This window comes from Caretta caretta, chromosome 2, assembly GCF_965140235.1.
Source record: "Caretta caretta isolate rCarCar2 chromosome 2, rCarCar1.hap1, whole genome shotgun sequence".
NCBI classification, from domain to species: domain Eukaryota; kingdom Metazoa; phylum Chordata; order Testudines; family Cheloniidae; genus Caretta; species Caretta caretta.
In genome coordinates this window covers 117,560,512-117,582,456 of record NC_134207.1, presented here as the reverse complement: position 1 = coordinate 117,582,456, position 21,945 = coordinate 117,560,512, and the positions used below count along the sequence as shown (strand labels likewise).

Sequence of the window (21,945 nt, the reverse complement as noted above, 5' to 3'; positions counted from 1 at the left end):
CAACTAGCATTGCAGCAGAGCAATGGGTAGACTCTCATCCTGTGTACAGAGAGAAGCAAAGCTGTAGTCTTGGACCTCTAGTCTCTCTTTCATTTTATTTAAAGAGGAGAAATAGCAGTTTAAGCTCTCAGCATTTGCTTTTATGTTGAGGAAATCCTGACATCAGGAAGAATAAGAGTAACAGGCATTTGTAAGCAATGTTCTCTCCCGTGGGAATTCTCTATATTAACCAGGTAGGGTTGATTCATAAAGGAGTTTACTGCTTGTAAAGACTGTAGGGAAGTTAACCTCCATTTTGAAAAGAATACAAAATATAATAGCTTACTGTGTCTCTAATGAAGAGAGAAAACGGAAGAGCTGGAAAAAGTTAGTTAAGCAATTTAAAGGGACTCTGACCCATAGAGCAGTCCCTGTTACAGACCACTTTGGGTGACATGAGCATGTAACTTGCAGAACACCCATTCAACAGTAAAGCTATTATTTTCTGCCTTGTACAGAACAGATTGCTTTCTCTCGCTAAATACACAGCTTGTTTTCAGTGGTAAGGGGCGTTTGAGGTCTCTGTTAATCATTTTCTAAATCAGTGCTACTCAAAGTGGTGGTCCACGGACCGGTGCCGGTCCGCAAGCCATCGGCTGCTGGTCTGCGCGCACATTGGAAAAAAAAAATGCCGGTCCCCCACATCAGATAGCTTGAGAAGCACTGTTCTAAATCACCACCCTCTAAAGCAGGAAATGCATCCAGTGTGTGAGGCAGAAGACTGTGTGTCTTCTCTTGGAGTTTGCTCTGCTTACAGCTGTCAATGACTAGCAACCAAAGTACCTGCCCTGGTCAGACACCTAGTGTAGACAGAGGAAACCACAATAAACCATGATGTGCACTGGTGGAACTTACCTTAACTCCAAGCTGGGGATGAGCTCCATCAGTTCATATAGCAGCTTTGCTTGTCTACCCTAGGGACTTGCACCAGTACAGCTAATTTGTGGCTGGCCACTGAGAGCGTAAAGTGGTGCAGCTCCCCAGCATAGGCAAAGAACATAAGAACAGCCAGACTGGGTCAGACCAATGGTCCATCTAGCCCAGTATCCTCCTTCTTGCTGAGCGGCCGCTCTGCTGATGGCGTCACTTACAGTGATTGTTACTATCAATTCAGATTCATCCTGGTACGCTCTGTCCTTGTCTACACGGAGTTTTTTAACAGTGACGCTGGTGTAGTGCTGGCACACACCCTTCGTGTCGATGTGGTTTGCCTATGTAAACTATGACTAGTGCACTAGTGCAGTTTAGCCTGGGTCACGGTAGCACGCTAACCCTATACTCAGGGTTTTACACCAGTGCAACAAAATTGACGGCTGAAAACTCTAGTGTAGACAAGGCCTCGGAGACTAAACCAAATGACTGAAGAGGAGTGCGATATGAAGGCCCGTGAAGTACTGGTCAGGAAAGCAGACGTGAATAACAAAAACAAGCTATAAATATTTTGAAATATTAATGGGGCCCTCTGTCGTAGGTGTGACCACATAGAAAAAATTGTTGGGAGCCAGGTATAGTAGATACAATATTGCTGGGTGCCAGAGAGGTAGGTATGATAGTAAAAGCTGTGCAATGGGAATTTTTGAGGGGGACAGCTTCAGGTTAGTAGAAGGTTTGGGAAAAGATAGTTTCCCCAAACCCCTTTCACAGATCAGAACTCCTTAATGTGTTGGGTAGCTCAGGTTAAACTTCAGAGCAAGTCAAAAAACATTCAGTCTGTTTAGCCTTCTTGTAATGAAAACTATGAATATTTTATTCAGTTAGCTATGCGTTCCCTGACTTGGGACAGTGGTGGAGGAGACACTTAAAGGTTTTGGCCTCAACAGATCTGAAGGAGTTAGGGGGAAATCTTGGAACTGTATTCTCACTTGCAAGGCCTACAGTCCTGGCTTTTGCCACTCACCACATCCATGTCCTCAAATCTTCCTATATTTCTGTAATAAGCTGTTGTGAAACAAATAATAAAGATTGATTTAGTAGGGGAAGTGGTGAATAACCTCTCCCCATCTGTTGTTAATCTGTGTTGTTCCATTGTTTAAATTATCCAGTTAGCTTAGCAAATGAGTATCCTAATGAGGAAAAGCTCCACCATTTCAAGCATTAAATTGGGCTTCACGTGCCAACATTAAGCAAGTGTGTTATACAAATGTGAAAAAGTTAAAATATATGTCTCTTATGCTTGTTAATAGTGGGGGTATTTCTTCCAAGGAGGATCAGAATATGTTTTTCATTTTTAAAAGGTGGTTCCCTTCTGCCCCCTCTATTTTAAAAAAAATAACTAAACACAGTCTGTGCTTCTTGCCATCCCATCCCATGCATGCTGGCCCCTTCCTCTTTGATACTGCCGGAGCACCATCACATCTTCATTGCTGGTGCCTTGCCCCATCATTAAGTTCCCCATCTGTCATCCTCTCCCACATTTTTTGCTCCATCCCTCGCACTACCAAGTCCCATATAGCTTCCTGCCACTTCCTCATCTCCACCTCAGTATGTCCCTGTGACTCCAGGAACTTTTCTCTGCAAGTATTTGACCTGTAAATGAAATACCATTGGTTTGTATTGTGATGCGCAGCATGTAGTTGGGCATCAGTGCATCAGGTATACTCTGATTTGGAAGAGCACAGAAGTGGTACCTGCACACTTGTATCACTGTGTCTGAGTACACCTGAACCCTTGTCCTTTTAATATCTATCTATCTATCTATCTTCATTCTTCTTTGCTTGACTGTATTTGATTTTTCTCAAGTTGTCCTCTCCCTTCACTTTATTTTTCCAACCCTCATCCCTCTGCTTTTCTCCCTGTCTTCCTCCTCTGTGTTCCAATACTAAAGTGAAACAAACAAGAGGGTACTTCACAGATGATTAATTTCACTTTGTTCCTTGCATGTGGGGCAGTGCATGGTTTAAAAAAAAATCTGGTGTATTTGGACCCCTGAGTCTACAGCAGGTTAATCTTATATATTTTAAATCAGTGGTGTGCTCATTAAAAACCTTCCTGAGTGATTCTTTAACGGATGCTGTCAGGTCAAATTTGGCCTACGGCGTAGGTTTTTAAAAATGAGCTTTTGGTATTAACATTTTAACACTGAGATGTTGCTAAGACTTACTGGTGGAAGCATTTTTTTAAACAAATAAACTTTGACTTGCAAACCTTGCAAAATAACCACTAGACTCTGAAATGAAATCAACTATAAATAAAATGAGACTGACAAGTCTGTTTTTATTGTCCATGCTGAGAAATAGTAAAGGCACAAATAAGGAAAAGTAACTAGGTTTTAAAAATTCTGTTTTAATAACCTAATCTGAAAAAAAACAAACTAATTTTGAATTGATATCTTCACTGTAACACTTTTTCATAGTAATTATGTCTTTCCCCCTTATGGTGACAGTGGAAAAAATAAATCAATTTTGAAAATACCATGAGTTGATTCTGTTTAAGAAAAGTTAAGAAATTCTCTTAAGTTATGCTGTAATTGTTTTGAAATCCTTTTTTTGTGTATTAAATAGATGCTACTGAAGATTCCCTAAAAATTGCCTGACCCAGACAGTAGTTCTTTTGCATTGCTTTCTGAGTTCTACAATGAGTCGTCTTACATCAGTGTGTAAGCTTCAGGCCAAGCAATGATGTCTTTATGGAAAAAGTAAATAATTAAAACTCAAAGCTCAGTCCTAATCAGTTTAACTAAAAAAAGTTAATGTACCTACTTGCATGAGGTATCCTATCACAAGAACAATTTGTTATTTAAAGCCTGGGAAAAAGCCTTGAGGCCAAAACATTATCTCTTCATGTAATTTGCTACCTGACTTAAAATAAAATGGGGGTAGGGGGAGGGTTTGGAGAAACTTCTGAGAAGTTTGCCACATCCTGAGTCTATTTGAAATAGTACTTTTGAGTTCATTGGGGAAAAAATCCTCATCATTATTAGTGGGATTACCCAGGATTTCCTGCATTTTCTTATGCAAAACTTTTTTCAATTAGAAAAAAGAGAGGGAGAGAGAGAGAGAGAGAGAGAGAATTGTCCAGTTTTTAAGTTCTTATTTTGAGGAGTCCAAAGTGTGTGGCCCTTCTGAGGCCTAACCGTGTTTCTTTAATCTATTAGTTTAAGTTTGATGTTGGCAAAATACATGGGTGTATGTAGGGGAAGTACATTTTGCACAACAAGCAGGACTTGTAGGTAGGACTTGAGACCTCAGTCTAATGTGTGTGTTTGTGTGAAGGTCAGAAGAACAAAAAGTTTAGGTTGTATCTGCTTTAAATGTATTAGACTGTTTTATACAAAGATGGCTGTGTGAAAGCTTTTCATGTTAGAAATGGCCAGGAGATTCTGATCTGAGAAGCTGGTTCTGAGTTATAAATAATTATTTTCAAACTAACCCTCCTACTGCATACATGCAGAGAAACATTGAAAAGCACAGAGCTAACGTGCAGCAAACTGCAAAAGGGCCTCCACTTTGAAGTTCTGTTTTATATTTGGATTATGGAAAGAAGCCAAGTACATGTGGAGACAAAGATGGTATAAATATTTCAAGTCTTAATTTTACAGCCAACATAATTAGCAGGCCAGCTAAGAAGCGAGCAATTTATCAGCCTATAGACAGTGGTACCATGCCACTTGCAGAATGCTGAATTTACACTGAGAAAATCAAGAAAGGGGAAGAAGCAGAACTCATCAGAGAGAGCCATGTGACTACCACCGTTCAGTTGTGAGATACAGGGTTGTTTAAGTGACACATGATTCCCTAATTCAGATTCAGATGCTAATTAGCACAGAACCCAACTCATGCAAGATTAAAATGAGGGAAGTGACCATATTATCTGCACTGTATGAAGGAGATGAAGCTACCCTTTGGTTTCTTACAGTAACTGATTTCCTTTTATACACACCCCTCGTCTCCACCTCTTCCTTCTTCAGCAAGGTATCTTTTAGGGCCATTTTTGTGATTCCATTGCATGGCATTTGTTTTTGCTTTGGCTTTTTTAAAGCTTTCTATACCCAGTTCAATTTTGCTGTTCTAGCTTTTTATATTTACTCCTTTTGTTATTCTCATTCCAAACATGCAGAGAGATGATCATTGCTGTTTACACAGGGCCTGATGTAGCTTCTGTTGAAGTCAATGGAAAAACGTCCCCAGTAATTTCAGAGGAAAGTTGCATCAGGCCCATAACACAACAGGCCTGATGCAACACACACACAGGGAAAAGATCCTTCTATTAAGAAGCTTACAACTAGTATGTTGTAGTAGTTTTCCTGGGATACCAAGGAGGTGAGAGTGAACTTCATCCACCCAGGCAGGATAGGATGGAATTTTAGTTGTAGGGGAAATATAATCGTCACATTAATCACATGTGGTCTCAAACCAACAAGAAACCAGAGAGGCTCTTATTACACATTAGAAAGACAGATAAATATTTTTTTTTTCCCGATTCAGGTCAGAAGCCCTTCCCCTGTCAAAAATGTGATGTCTTCTTTTCTACCAAATCTAACTGTGAACGCCACCTCTTGCGCAAACATGGAGTTGCCAACTGCTCTCTGAGAAGAAACGGGCTTATCCCCCAGTCTAAAGAAAGTGATGCTGGATCTCATGATAGCACAGGTAGTTCTTTCAGGTTGTTCAGAATAACAAGACAAGTTGTGTTAATTTGTTTGGAGACTGTAGAGAAATGAAGCAAATTCATTGCTGCATGACACAAGGCTTTAGTTAGTTTTCAAAGGGCGGAGCAGTGTTTGTTCAGAAAGGGCAAGCTGATAGGAACAAGGGTAGTGGCAATTATTCAGTAGTTTTTCTGTGTTGACTACATAGGAGAGACCAAACTTAGAGGGAAGCCAAGCAGATGGCTGTGTGAGTCTGTTGCCTGAAAATTATTTAATATGCCTCTGGTTGTAGTTTGCACGGGCGAACCTTCATTGAGAAGTACATACACACTTCGAAGAAACCTTCTATGTCAGGAATCTTTTGAGTAGGTTTCATAAAAGTTGTGTTCTAGCAATGAATTTAAAAGCAGCAGGAGGGATGTGGTTTTGATTAGCCTGTTAATGAAAGTTACAAATCAACCCCATTATAATGAACCCTGATTTAACCAACAGTCAGTTACATCAGGGTGCACCATACCTTCCTTCCATTATTCTGAATTCCCATTTATATGAGGATTTCCAATATCCATGAATTCTTTGATAAATGGCGTTGTACTGTAATGAAGAGAAGAGGGAGGAATCTGCAGGACACTAATTCTGTGCATGCACAGTGGCACAGAATTCCCCCAAGAGTAGTGTTGGGGAATGCAGTTACAATACAGTTCCTCCCACACAGCATAGTCTTGCAGCGAAGACAGGACCAAATTGTCTTTTAATCCTATTCCCAAATCATTGTACAGCCTTGGACTTGCAATCTCCTTTCGTTGTCCAAGGTATGTAAAGAGCATAAATGATTAACGCAAATTATATTTTTAAAATACTTTCCATTTCAGTGATATTACCTGGGAGACAGGGATGTTTTAATTCTTCTTCTGGCTCTTAAAAAAGGTGGGTAATTAGTGTAGTCCGGCTAACATGGAAGAAGTTTGCAAGGGCTGTGATTTTAAAGGTTGTAAAGAAGATGGCTGTCATTAGCCAGTGATTATCAGCACCAGTGTCACTGGAAAAGGGAAGGAGGGGATGTTTGGATGAGAGTTAGACACAACCACAAGCTAAATCAAAGAGGAAAGCTTTAAGGTGAGATGTAAAGACAGGAAATGCAATTTGAGAGGTCATGTAATATGAAACAAGTGTACAGGAGTTCTCAAAAACCAGGGTGTCATTTATGAATAGGATTCAGAGATAGATAGAGAATCTGTGAAAGTGAGAGAGGATGTGTATGTTCCCACTTCTTAGGTGAGAGAGTAGCTTGTACGCAGCATTCTGAAATGAAGGGAAGCCATAGAGTATAAACGAAGAGGATTGTAATAGTACAGAATAGAAGAGACAAAGTCAGACTTCAGGAGATGAGGGGAGACTTGGTATAAATAAATGTGAAGCCCTAGACCCAGGGAGGGGAAATAACCAGGAACAAAATGTGGGGGGACACAATAAAATATCCATATCTAACATATGAAAGCAGCTTTATTTTACTGTTTCTTGTGACTAAACACTATGCTCTAATTGATGCAGGGAAGGCGTGGAATTGGGACTGGGAGTTAGGTAAGAGAGGGCCTCTCTATTCTGTAATACAGAAAGACAGACAAATATGTTCAGAAAGTGGTCCACAGTATGAGAAAGTTGAGAACTACTTCCAGAGGTAACTAGGCAAATATTTACAAATAAGTATATTTAGTATGTTTAGCAGAATCCATCATTGCTTAGAAATCTCCATCTCTGTGATCCATCCTTACGTCTCTCAGGCCCTGTCTAAACTAGAGAATTATGATGTTGCAACAACTGTTGCAGCCCCCAGTACATGTCAAATAGATCATTGTTACTTTCTAGCAGGACAGAGGGCTTGAAATTGCAGTCTCTGTGGCCAGCAGGACTCGCATGCATAGCAACTTCAGGTTCCAGATCATAGTTCATGACAAAGGAAGAGCTGCTTAGCACTAGAGTGCATGACAAAGACAAGAGCCATGAAGTTGTTTTAAAGCAAGTGCTGTTGCTTAGTAGAGAATCTTGTATAGAAGATATATAATGATAGTTTGTATTAAGCCAGTGGAGTATAAAAACACTTTCCTGATTAAACAGTGGAATTCATCTTAAAACAGTTGGGAAATTCTTTAGGATTTCTGGTGTATTCAAATACTGATTTCTACTTCTTGGACAAATTAGCAGACTCAGTCTTAAACAGTTTCACTCATGTCAGTCAATAGGACTGTTCACATGAGTAATGACTATTCACTTGAAGAAGGTATTGCAGGATCAGAACCTGTATCAGAAGATAAGCAATATCATGGCATCTGGTTTTTCACCAGTTACTGTATTTAATAACTGTTTGGGGGGGGGGGGGAATTGGTGATTTTCCCCACATTTATTACAAGTTGATGGAATTTATTTATTTTAAATAAATTGCACTTGTCCTTTTATGCTTTTCCCTTTAGTTGGAAGGGTTTTAGGAGTATGACTGAAATCCTCAAACATCAACTAGCTGTTTTTAATGTGTATTAGTCTCATTAAAGGTGACTGGATTTAATAGGGGTATCAGTAATATATATTTTGAGTGAATATGAAGAAGAAAAAAAAACACTTTAGAGCTTTGATATCATAAGCCTCTTGTGATTGGGCAGGTGTTCCCTACTTTGGTGGTGGAACTAGGAAAAGCTGTACCTTGTGTGTATTTAAAACATAAAAAAAACTTACTAAATGGTTCCACCTAGTGGAAGCTGTTCAGATAGTGAAAGAAAATGTGCCATCTTACACACATGAAAGGCGGTGTTCCTTGGGATATCCTAGAAGTTTTAAGCACCGTGCTGGTGGTGAATGTAGATGGATGCTCTAATATTCTATTTTATTCTATCTTCTCCTTCTGGCAGTGTCAGTTGTTCCTACAGCATTATTTCTAGTACTTTGCCTACCCCAGTTTTTAAATGTCTTTATGTGACGGGGTTCCTACAGCTTCCTTGGAGACTATTAGACCACTTTCTGATAATAACTACTAATATTAAGGTTACAAAACGTTTTTTCCACTATAACCCCTAGTTTTCATACAATAATAACGCTTCTTCCTGACCCCTTCATGACAGCAAGTGTTCCTAAAAATATGTGCTGATCCAGATGCAGCCAAAAGTATCACTCCCAATACACACACACACACACAGATTTTAATGTATTCCTAGCTTGTATCTGAATTTTGTATCTGAATCTGAAACAGGACACCTTAATATGGCGCCTAGCTTTTGAAATGGAAAGCTCTCACAGCTAGACTAGCTATTTCCAGCTCACAAGGTCTTCCCTGCCCCTCACAACTCCTGATTGGCTCTAAGCCCCTCTCTACACACCATTTCTTGACTCCACACACGTAGGGTCACATGCTCAAATTCAATCTGTAATCCACCCACCCTTTTCCTGCATTGAAGAGAATGACAAAGGTGGGTGCATGGTCCCCTGTCCCAAGAGAAATAGGGTAAAGTTTGGTTGTTTTTTTTAAAACAAAACAGATATTCCTACTTTTGCACAGCATTTCTAGGTTGCTATAGATCCTCTCCGCCCCATCCCCCTCCATTCCTCTGCACTCCTAACCCCAGTCTCCTCATGCTCTCCATTGTTCTGCCTCCCCTCACTCCATCTCCTGCTTCCCACATTCCTCTTGAGTTCTCATAATTTCCATTCCTGTTCCCTAACACATGCCTGCTGCCCTCACTGCCCCATTCTTGGCACTTCCACATTCTTCTTTTCCCTGCCAGGCCCTCATGAGTGACTAAGGGGTCACCATCTTCACAGAGACCAGCCTGGCTTCAACCCATTGGTAACAGTGGGAGATAGCATCCCTGTTGCTGAGGGTCAACCTGTGGCTTCAGTCCCATTGACAGTAATAGAATATGGCAGCCATTTTGCGATGGTTCATCATATTTCAAGATCATTGTGACTTGCCTTTACCTCCCTGGGCTAGTACTGGTCTTTGGGGTGGATACAGAGTTTCCTCGCCCCACCCCCTCATTCCCTACATAGTTTTGCTTAGTGATTAACTAGAGCCTGTAGTCAAGACCCTGTCCTGCTCCTCGCTTTTGCCTCGACCTTTGCCTGTCACATAATTAGTGTAGTTAGGTCTTTTCTATTGAGAAGGCAATGGAGGCCCTCCAGGCACTGCGAAACAGGCTGTGTTAAAGAAAAGAAAAAGGCCAAAGATTTGTCTGTTATGTGCCATGACCCTTGCTACTTTGGAAACTGAGAATCCAATTGCCCTTTCAGTACCATATTTTCAAAACTAGGCATTTCAATTAGTTTAACAAAATGTGTGGCTAACAATAGATGCAGCCACCAGGGCCTTGTCTACATTATGGCTTCCACTAATCTCACCCCAGTTCAACTGAACAGCTGTTAGAACCAGTGGGAAACGTTTTTTTTGGTAAACTTTCCCAATGTGGATGTAGCCTGATAATGAGATTCCAGTTCTGCTCCCCTGCCAAAAACTCCACCACAAAACCAGGAGGCTGCTAGCTTTAAATATTACAATATCCAGAAGCATTTTCTGTGAATACCAATTCTAATATATAGGAGAGATTTTGTTAGTATGAGTAGGAGAGCAGTACTAGTTTTAGAGTTATGCCATAGCATTTCTATTTGATTTCTCAAATGACTATAGATGTCCCACTCTTTTGTTCACAACTCTTTCTTGTCACTTCCCTTGAAAATCCACTAGATATAAACTGTGTGCTAATATTACCCAAAAAGGGCAAAATATGAATGCAAATTTGTAAGGAACTTCCAGGTGATCTTTGTTTTTTAGAGTCATCTCCCTCCCCAAAATCCCTTATCTGCCAATTTATGGTTAAGTTCTGTGTTTTCACAGGTTGGAATATGAATTCTAGTGAAAACTTTATTGGTCCTTTGTATATTTAACTACCTTTGTAAACCAATCTATTCTGATTTAACAAGTGAGATTGCCTCTTGCTGACAGATCAGGGGTGGTATAGATAATGCTTAGTCCTGCCTCAGTGAAGGGGACTGGACTAACCTTTTGAGGTCCCTTCCAGTCCTACATTTCTGTGATTCTGTGGTCCTTCCTACCCCCCCACCAAAATGTATCAGGATTACGCTGTATTAATTGGGTATACACAATTACTGGAAGTTGTGCTTAGCCACAATGTTTCTTTACTTTCTGTTTCTTATCACTGTGAAGGTGTTGTATTACAAAAACCTATTCCAAACTATCAGGAGCATTATAATTATCTTACTATCATCTCTGGTTGCTCTCTTTATATGAAAGAAGCTTATAATAAAAAAATCTAGGCAGTTCTGAGACAAACTCCACGTGCTGTGTATGTGTCAGCCAGAAAATAATTTTTAAATTTTATCAGCATTTTTAAATCTCTGTAGTTACTAAGAAGCTATTAGACTTGCAGGTAAACACTAAATCCACTGTTAGTTATGCTGTGTTTTGGCTGCTAGTACATATAGCATGTTAGAGGTCTTTTCAAAATATTAGATCTGTGATAAATATAAAAGATGATGCTGTTCACTTGATGAATGCTAACATCTAGGCCTATATTCATGTTGTAAACAATTGACTAAAGCAAGGAGAGTCACAGCTTTTGGTAATGTGATTTGCCTAGCTTGTGTCCTGAAATCTTAACTAAAAAGAGGCACAATAGCTGCAATTACGTCCCATGTATCAGTCTCAACTTTGGCATCCAAATCTGGTCTGGATTATTTTCCATTTACATATTCACCCTTTATAAAGAATTCAGAAGCTCTCTATCTCCATTTTTCTTTAAAGAAATGAGGGACTATAACGCAAACTGTGTTTTAAGCAATGTTAAGAATGTGACACAAGTTGATAAAAGCAGGGAGCCCTACAGTAGTTGAGGCTGATAACTCATCCTATGTCTGGTTGTTGCAGGGGTCACAAAACAGTGGGTGATGTCGCCCATAGCTGCATTTTTGTCTTCATTTGGTGTAGTACCATTTTAATAAATGTGTTCACTATAGAGAACTGAATCCTATACTGGCACAAACTTCCGTGATTTCTGTATGTCGGATGTATATCAATATGACCTATATCTGTGTCTACCCAAATTCGGAATGTAACAATCTTTAACACTTTAATTAATGCTAATTAATTATATTTGTTTTTATTTTGCAAAGGGGCTCTATAGAAACCACACCTTAAACAGACAGATTAAGTAGTCTCTGAGAATGCATAAAAACTCTCCTGTTTTATAAATAAAAAATAATTGCAGATCTTTGGTATGCATTTATCATAGTATTGCACTTACCTCCCCTTCTTTGGTATCTGAGCATTACTATTTGTTCTCTGTAGTAAGAGTGATTATACTGTGGCTTAATGAAACTGAGACCCAAGAACCCAGTACCTGTATGTTGGAGAAGAAAGTATGTTGTTACAGACTCCTAATGGCCTCATTTTGGGTGTCTGTTATGTTCTCTTCTCAGCTGTACATTTACTGGCCTTGGCGGTAAATAAATTGAATGAATTAGAAGTGATGCTAGTAAGTCTGTGATGCCTTGACAGGATACATAGTTAATTCTGCGTTGATGGAGGATGTCTGACTGATGGAAATTTCCCTCTTTTCCTACAGACAGTCAGTCAGATCTGGAGACTCTAGGTGGGGTGCTGGATCTGACCTCCTGCGAGAGAGAGCAGCCAGAGGAAGAAACGGAGCTACCGGAAAACAAATGCAGTCCCAAACAGGAGCAAAAGGCTGACTCGCCCCAAGGAGAAGAGGATGTACAAGATAAAGCAGATGAGTATGAAGACGGACCAGAGGAAGACTCTGTAAGTAACAAAAGCCTTGACCTCAATTTTGCCAGCAAGCTGATGGACTTTAAGCTGGCAGAGAGTGACCAGAGTGCAGGTAACTGCTCTCAGACTGAAAAGAAACATGCCTGTGATGTTTGTGGGAAAACCTTCAAATTTGCTGGCACTCTTGGACGGCACAAAAAGGCCCATGCTCGCGAGGACAGAAAGGACGAAAAGAGCAGTGAGGATGAAAGCAAGTGTGTTCAGGATGAAGCTGGAGCTCCCCCAAAGCAAGACTCCACTCTTGATCAGGAAGAGCCCCCAATGGACTTACAGGTGCTAGAATCTTCTGTGGACTGTGAGGCAACAGGAAAGGAGAATGAAGAGTGTGAAAGCATCTCTGAGGGAGAGAGCACAGAGAGAAAGTCCTGTGAGAAGAGTGATGATGACAAAAAACCAAAGACTAATGGGGCAAAGAGTACCACAAAGGCAGACAAGAGGAAGAAAGTCTGTACTGTGTGCAACAAGCGGTTTTGGTCTCTACAGGACTTGACACGACACATGAGATCCCATACAGGTAAGTGGAGAACATGAGACAGTATTGCAGGGAGGAGATTGCTGCTTATGGTCAGCATCCTGTGAGCTCTTCAGCCAGTTGGACCTCAGCATGAGCAGGGACTTCTAATTTCTGCTGCACAATGAAACTGTGTTATGAAGCGAGTTTAAGTTTCTGTGGCAACATAAAATGAATTGGAGAGGAATGGGGAGGGAATAGTAAACATGCAAAATCCTTTACATCTGCAGAAAGCTCAGTGGAAATACATGTTAATTATATATTTATCTACCTGGGGGAGGTGCGTATTTGGCTTATGTTTTTTCAAAATTATTTTTCGACTTACGTGGTGCAGAATTTGGAGGTGAGGAGAGAGCGGGGAAACTATTGCAATAGCTCCCTGCCCCCTCCTCTGTGGCTCTGCACCTCTCTTATATTTTATTGCACATTGAAGTATAATGACACTATAAAGGGAATACATCAGAGGATGGGAGTCGGTTTATCATACGATTCTAGAGACCCAGCATCTCCATGCCTCCGTGAATCTGTTTGCTCACACTCCTCGATGTGTTTAACTGAGTGAGAGGCAACGCCATGATCAGCTTCCACTCTTTCTCTGAACCTGAACAGAGCGGATGAAATACATTTAGTACAATGCCCTCCAGTGATTTCGTTGTGCAGTTAGCTGTCATGGAATAAATGGGGTTCTGCTTATGCAATAGGATATTGTTCAACATTGCATTACGAGGGAGGATTAGATGACTCTGTCATTTTGATTAGTAAAATCGTAGTCATCCACATGTAGAATGGCTGAGCAATAACTATGACCCCAAAGAATTGTGAATCATTCACACCGCTCCAAATGTGTAGAATTCAGGTGTGCTTAATTTCACTTATCAGTAAGCTGAAGTGACATCAGGAAAAGGGACTTCCTTTGTGTGCTGTTTTTTGGCGTAGCTTTTCATTGTCACATATTTTCTGATTAAGCTTGGGTACGTCATATTTAAATTTTAATAAAAGGTGAAGCTTCACTTAAGTAACTACACGAAGACACCTTTAAAAAGCGTAAATAAAGAATGTATTAACTTCTCAGATGCAAAACTGATTTCTGATTGAAGTCTTTAAAAAAAAATAAAACCAAATCTCCATTAGTGTGACTTTTTCCAAAGTGCTGAGCACCCACAAATCCTAGAAGTCAGTGAAAGATCATCACCTTTGAAAATCGGGCTACAAGTCTGAAGGATAAGTGTTGCAGTGAGTTTAGTTTTCACTGCTAGACATGTGGGTTGTGTCACAAGGCAACACATTTTGTCTCATAGTTTGGTCTCATTCTTGCATTTATTTGTCTCCATTGCAAAATCACTACAACATATGATACATCTGTGTTCAAGAAAGCCTTTGGGGAGGGATTCTGAAGTCTAACTTAGCATTTTCTGATGAGCCAAATGGTGCTTTTGTGCTTTCTGAGGGTGCGCTCCTCAACAATCCATGTGTCAGATGCTTTTAATATTTTAATTGTTCCTGAAGTCTTGTCACTGGAGTCTTTCTCCCCCTCCCCACCCCCCCGGCTTTCTTTAGGTTTTTAACTTTTTCTGTAGTAGTCTTGAATAACTACCTTGAGCAGTACGTGATTTTTTCCTTCAAACGTAATACATTTAACTAGCTTCATTGCTAGTTGTTTCTAAAAAATTGTTTTTGTGACCCAATCCACATTTTCCCCCAACTGGGGACTCTCAATCACTTACATTGACTTTTTTTCCTCTTGCTCGTTCAAATTTATATGTGGCAAAAATCTGAGATACTTTCTCTTTCTTGAAAGGTTTTCTTTTTAAAGAAGACCTCTCAATAAACAAAAAAGAGGGCTAGGATCAGCATAGCAAGAATATTTTGGGTTAAGACTGAGGTGCATTGGCAGGGCTATGTGGGGAAATTTTGTACAATGCCTGCCTGAAGAATAAAAATAAGATACATGGAAGAGCCGTTTCCTCATCTCTAGTCCATTTCTCTTCCAATGCAGTATGGTCCCTACAGTTTATTTTCTAGTATATTATTGTACAACTTACACTAAATCTGGCTCAATCCATTGCTGTGGGCTCTTCAAATTTATGAGCTAACTCTACGCACTCATATTTTTTAAAAGATCAAGAAGCTATCATATTAGTGGAATCATACCAAACTTGCATAGTTTATTTTCCTTTCTGTTGATCATGGATGCAGGATATGAAGTGCACCAAAGGGCTTGTGCAGCATTAAACAGGACCTGATTCTGAGTTACAGTATCTGTACAGCACTCTGCCAGGTTTTTGTGAAAAAATTTTTGGAAAAAAAGAAAGGGGGGAAAAAAACAACCTTAATTTTTTTTCCTGGTTCCTAACCAGAACTTTTTGAGAGTAAAGTTACTCTCTGCCTCAGAAACCACTTATAAGCTTAGGCACGTTGCAGCTTGGTCTGTATTTGCATAGTGAATCACTATGGGACTCTTATTTTACTTAACAAGAGATGGAGTTTTGCTATATCCGAACTCATTTGTAAGCAGGTTCCATTCTAGTTGGTTTAACAATTTGTATGTAAAATGTTCACCCTTCTATCAGCGACTGAGGAAGAAACGTTTTCTCACATGCTGCTTGGCTTGTTTTTTAAATACTGGTTGCCCAGAAAAATTGGGCCCATCGTCCTCATTCCTTCTATGATCCCCATCCCCTGTGTGCCCAGGCTAGTCCTTACTGTTTTGTGGTAATTTCCATCCTTTTCAGGGGGAAAGAAAGTTGTGCAGTCTGTTTATCCTGCAAAGGAGACTGCTGCCTCGATGCCATTGGCTCAGTTTCACAAACATCTTTGAGTTTCAAAAGACTTTTCTGAACTTCTGGCAGAAAAAGTTGCTCACTTAAGGGCATGGAATTTTAACAGACATGAATTATAGATTCTGAATACAGCATGTCACATTACTAACCCATCTACCCAAATTACGACATAGTCCCTTTAAAAAATACATGTTTCAGCAGATGCCTTTACAGTCCCCAGAGGTTTATGTGATAGCTAAATGTTTAACAATGAATAACGGTATAAGCTGGATGTACTCTCTCGATACCAGATCCTGCTGACCTTGGGCAAGATTGAAGAATTCTCTAAGACCATTATCTTGTGTTTCAGTAGGGTAGTTGCAGGTAAATTCACTATTAAATAGGCAATTGGGTACACAGGTGGACATACGGTTCAGTATAGTTGTAGTTTTACAGCCAGATTTTGAAACCATGATTTTAGGTACAGAGTTATTAAATATCAGTTGTTACCGAAGTAGCAAGTCAAGCATTTATTTGTATATGACTTCAATAAAGCCAACACCTGCAAATGTTGGTGCCTAACATTACACACCTAAAGAAAAGCAGCCTGATTATCAGAGGTGCTGTTTACGCAGAAGCTCAGTACCTTTCTGAATCAGGACTCTTTTCTTTAGGAACTTAACTGTTGGCCTTCATACTCAAGTAGCAGGTAGTCATCCAAGTCACGTGAAAGGGAATCCTACAGTAAATGTTGGGACTAAACATTGTTGGGACTAGCCCTGGTGACCCCATTAAAAGGGAGTTGTGACCCACTTTGGGGTCCCAACCCACAGTTCATAGAATCATAGACTTTAAGGTCAGAAGGGACCATTATGATTCTCTAGTCTAACCTCCTGCACAGCGTTGGTCTAGAGCAGTTTTATGTGTTGTACTGTCCTGAAAAGAGAGAGGGAATTGTATTTATAATCTTAGTTACATTTTGGCCTTAATTCTGTCCTAGGAGAGAGACCGTACAAATGTCAGACCTGTGAACGGACCTTCACTCTGAAACACAGCCTGGTTCGTCATCAGCGCATACACCAGAAGGTCAAAAATGCTAGGAACCATGAGAAGGAGAGTGACAAAGAGGAGACCCAGTCTACGCGTGAAGAAGACAGTGAAAATGAGTCTATCCACAGTGGTACTAACCCCATCTCAGAAAACGAGTGTGACTCAGTTGCAGGCCTTGGTAACCATTCATCTGTCTCTAGAAACCGAAAAGAAAGTCTGGCCAATGGAGCGAAGGATTCCCTTTGCAGAGAGGAGAAAACCCCTGGACGAACAGCCAGTACTTGCCTTGCAGAGTCCAACAAGAATGCACAGAAACAGATCACAAAAGATCAGGAATCTCGGGGTAACTGTGATCACGAGAGTCCATCAGGTTTCATTCAGGACTTGCTGGAGATGCACAACAAAAAATCTCCCATGAATCACATTCTTGCCTCTGCAGATAGTGCACCTCAGCTTTTGGGAGTTGAGTGAATTTCTTACTATGAAATTGGACCCATCCCAGCACACAAACTAAAACCAGCAGAGCAAGGTTTTTGGAATATATTTTGTAAGAGTGACCTTCAGCTGAGGGATAGTATGGCAGACTGGATTCAGTGCCATATGCCTTTCAGTATAATAATGCAAGAGACTACAGTACATACTGATTTGAGTGCCTTACTACTTTATTAGATCTTTTGGTATCATAGGTTTTTTCAAAAAAAAAAAAAAAAATGATTTTTTTGTAATATTTTAATGAATTATTTGGAGAGGACCTTTTTCATTTAAGCATTAATGTTACCCTCTGTATTGGTGTGTGTGTGAGCTTGTTCTTGTATATCTGTTATAGTCGCTGTGTTTGTTCTCTGAGCTGGAAATGGGGGCAGTGGGGTGGGGAAGCCCTTGGATACTACGGCCAATAACTGGAAGAAAATTACATGAATTTCAGATGAGATCGCCAGAGGACACATGTACGAGATGCTGATTTTTCTCAGTATAGACGTTCTTGCATTTGCCATACGATGGAGCATTAATCCAGTTCCAGGTATTAATGACGTGGTGGTTGAAGGTGTTCGAAGTTGGTTAAAGCCAAAACCAGGAAAGACAAAGAGCTTTCAACCTCATAACTTGTTTCCACTTTTCAGCATTAGAAATGGTAATCTAGTTACCATTTAAAGACATTCTTTCTGGCCACTGTGGACTGAGTACACAGAGAAGAGTTACATAGCAACTTAACCTATGGAAATTATGCACCCGCTGTTATATATGTTTGATTTGCTTCAATATATTATTATTATTATTATTATTATTTTATTATTATTTTATAAATTCATCAGTTTGCTAGTCTCTGCAGTCAGCAGAAACGAATGGGCAATATTTGCCCAAGGAGATCTACAGTGCAGCTTGGATCCCCTGTTTAAGCTTTCACCAACTCCCCTCTCATGTTGCAGCTCTTCTACTGTACTTAAATGGAACCCTTCCTCTGACTGGAGAATCAAATGGAGGCCAGCAAGTAATCACCACAAATGTACAGGGGAACATCTCACTAGTGATAGCGTGCCTGCATGGGTGTGTGTGGGGAGGGCCATGAAAAGACTCCCCTTCCCACCTTGAGTGCATGAGGAAGGCACTGCAAATTGCTTCGTTCCGATCACATGACATTTGTTACTAATGAGCAAAGTTATTTAGTCTTCCAGTTGAAAGAGCATGAAAGAAATGCGAGCCTTACCGTGATCTTGCTCCCGTCTTTTTCTAAAGCAAGAAAATACTACTGGTAATAAAACTACAAATATAAAACATGTTAAAAATAAATAAAATAAATTTAAAAAAAAAAATCTTTCTTCCTGAGGTTTTGGGGTTGATGCTTGAAGACTAGTGTGTGTTTCTAAATTTCATAATGATAGTTTAACCGCTTTAATGCTGGGGGTTGGGATTTCTCCACAGGTCTCCTGTTGCCTACAACAGGAGATGTTCCCAACCACCAGCATTTATTGGGTTAAGCAAAATGTATCCTACTGTAGCTGTGCATTTTTAGGTATGCTCAGCATTCTGTTGTTCTTGTTGTCCTTCAGTCATGATCTCTGGGACAGACAGAGCCATAGTATTGCCGGAGTCTCACTGTGCACTTCCACCACTTCAGCTCCCTCACCCATACTGTGATCCTCCCTTCCCTTCCCATGCAAAATCACATGTCCTATGTTCATTAGACTTGGAAGAAGGGGGCCTTAAATCCCTCTCTCTCTCTCTCTCTCTCTCTCTCTATATATATATATATATATATATATTTTTTTTTTTTTCAACAAATTTCTGGAGACTGAAATCCAACTCCCCAGAATTCAAAGGAAGAAAAATGTTCTCAAGTGATGATCTCGCATATAAAATAAGAAAAAAAATGGTTGAGGTATATGTGATTTTTTTTTTTTAAATTAGGGATGTATGAACCAGTTTTGAAATAAGTTACTCCAAACTAATAAAAAATCAGAACCAATGATTCCTTTAAAACTTTACCAGGTGTGTTCTACTTAGTTTAAACCAGTTCACACATCCCTTAATTTTTTTATTACTATTATAATTATAATTATTATTATATTATTTTGGGTATTTTTGGTTTTTTTTGTTTGTTGTTTATTTTTAATTTTGGGTTTTTTTTTGCAGCTCTCCACACTAAACTGCGCAATATTGTGGGGGAGAAGCCATTACTAAACTATATGCTGCAGAACAATGTAGCAAGTAATCAATTCCCAGCAGCCTGCCGGGACGTCTGCTAGCAATAATCACTATTGATTTAAAGCTTTATTTAGCCTTTATCTATATCCTAGTAGATTATAAGGTCTTGCCACATTTTATTGACATTTTTATTAGTTGAGTTTGACTGAGAAAACTTTTGTTGTTGTTTTTTCCCCCAATATTAAACTGTGAAATTTATAACATGTTTAAACTATGGGTGAATCTTAGGCTTAGTTTGCATGTTCAGCTAATTTGTCTCTCTTTTTTTTTTTTTTTGTTTGTTTGAATCCTTTTATTTTTCCTTTCTCAGGGCTTTTACAAAAAAAAATGGATCTTCTGAAATTCTTTTGTCAGAGTTGCAATGGACTTAACAATGAAATAATTCAATCACTACATTAAGCACTTGACTGTGAAAGCGCAAAAAGAAAAAGAGAACTTATGTTTGTGACTATTCTCAAGTGGCTTTTCGGAGCTATGTGACAGTCTGATTCCATTTTCAGAATGATTCATAATCTTCTCTCCCCTTCTCTGTGTGTGTGTCTCTCTCTCTCTCCCTCTCTCTATTCAAGAAGGAAATTTAATCTTAGTGATTTCAGCCCATGCAGGAAACAATAATAAATGTGTAGAATTCATATTTTTTCTAAAGGGAACTTAAACTGCTGCTACAAGTTGTGTACAAGACTGGTTTATGCCACATGAACAGAGAATCACACATTGTTTTGGTACTTCTATTCCTCTCTTTATTCAGTTGTACAGTACTTCCAAATTCAAATTGAAAGTAAACCTGTTCTGTATCAAACCATCTAAGCAATAAAATGTTATATTTAAAAATTATAGGTTGCAAAATGGACACGGCTCTTCTTGTGGGTTTGTTGTAACTTGCTTTTAAGCCTATCTGTGAAGGATTATACACAAACCAGAGTCTGAGTTTACATGTAGGGATGGTCTTATGGTTCTCCTTTATTGTTGGGCTGTGTTTGAACTAGAGATGGTCAAAAGATTTTGAACATTTTGTTCTGTATTCCAACCAGTTTGGGGAAATCACAGCTTTTGAAAATGGTGGGGTTTTTTTTTGGGGGGGGGAGATTTTGGCTAAAATATTAATTAAAAGTTGGGGGGGGATTTTTATGCTAGTTTGCTTGAGCCGGCTTTAGTTTGAACTTCTCTTTCCACCTTTAGACTGCAGCTTCATGATCACATAAGTAAATGGCTTTGTCAGGGGTTGGTGCTGTTCTTAAAAAATAATAATAGTATTCTTTATAAATTAAATAGGTGTTCAGTGGCAACTACCATCACAGTTGAATTTTCCACAGAGAATTTTGTTGAGCTGTGAAATCTTCAGGATGTAACAGACAGCTATGTGCAAGTACCTGAGAATGATGCTTTATTTTAGATTGTCAGTTAAATATGGCCTTCCAACTTGCACTTTGTCTGCCTCCGTATAGAATGCCTTTCACAGGGTTGTGACGACCATCCGGGTTGAGCTCAAGATTCTAGAGCTCAAGGAAATGTAAGGAGTTTTCAAATCTGCTTGTTTTTAAATCCCCTCCCTGTGGATGATGGTTCCTGCCTTCTAAACCTGTAAAGTCATGTGTAAGGGAGTCTGTGCTGCTGTGATTTACACCTTTTTGTAGCCTCATATTTAAAACATACCAAATTAAGCTCCCCAGAAACCCCTTTGCTGATGTGTAACTTATACTCCCTTCCATTCCATTTTAATTTGCTCCTGCGACTGCCATGATTTTTTTTTCTGTCCTGGTTCTGCAACAGTTTAGGAGAGAAACCCAATAATACTACTGGGCAATACAGCTACCTACCAAAACCACATTACTTTGCTCTTGCTAGTCCCCCCATTGCCACAGTGACACTTGGTTTCTGAAGACCATTTGTAGGGCTGTCAGCTGGTTGGCAGATGTATGGGAGAAGTGCCAAGAAATTTGGAGCAATTGGTGTTACCTTTACGTGCCAAAAATGCTACCTCTGTGTTCCCTCAGATGTGCATTAAACATTAAGTTTTACACAGATTATTTTGATTCTGTTGACATATGTTTTAAGCAAAACTCCCACAGCGTGGGCAACAGAGCCATCCTGTTTTGGGAAAAACCATGGGGTTTCGGCTTCATTTTTGAGTGCCAACTACATTTATTGTTTTTCCAAGCATTGGGCTTGGGGAAAAGACTGATAGTTTCCCATTCACAGAGCACTGCATGGAATCATTGCTGAGAGTTAAGGGTGCCTCTGCTGGGAAAGGAACCAGACAGGACTACCTTCCTGTGTGGTGGTGTAAAGCACAAAGTTGGCATCTATAGCCGGGGGTGTGGGAATGGGAGGAGATTCTCAAAATATAGGAGTTGGGTGAAAACCCAGTATTTGCCTCCAGAGTGCAATATGAAATGTTGACTTGGGTTGCTATTGGTAAAAGATGATGGAAACAGCCTGGAAATCTCTG

The 21,945-nt window shown here is 39.7% G+C and overlaps 1 protein-coding gene across 6 annotated transcripts in view; it reads left to right on the top strand.

Annotated features, from left to right (window-relative positions):
• The window catches only part of RREB1 (ras responsive element binding protein 1), a 142,455-nt gene extending 122,125 nt beyond the window's left edge, over positions 1 to 20,330 (top strand). For 5 of the 6 annotated variants that reach the window (XM_048839787.2, XM_048839788.2, XM_048839793.2 and 2 more), the window contains 3 exons: positions 5,463 to 5,627; positions 12,250 to 12,987; positions 16,744 to 20,330. In XM_048839787.2, the coding sequence (XP_048695744.1) occupies positions 5,463 to 5,627; positions 12,250 to 12,987; positions 16,744 to 17,264 (1,424 nt within the window). In that variant the 3' untranslated portion in view covers positions 17,265 to 20,330. The remainder of the gene's footprint in view (positions 1 to 5,462; positions 5,628 to 12,249; positions 12,988 to 16,743) is intronic. The other variant, XM_048839789.2, reaches the window with a different exon arrangement.
• Positions 20,331 to 21,945: the final 1,615 nt, after the last annotated feature.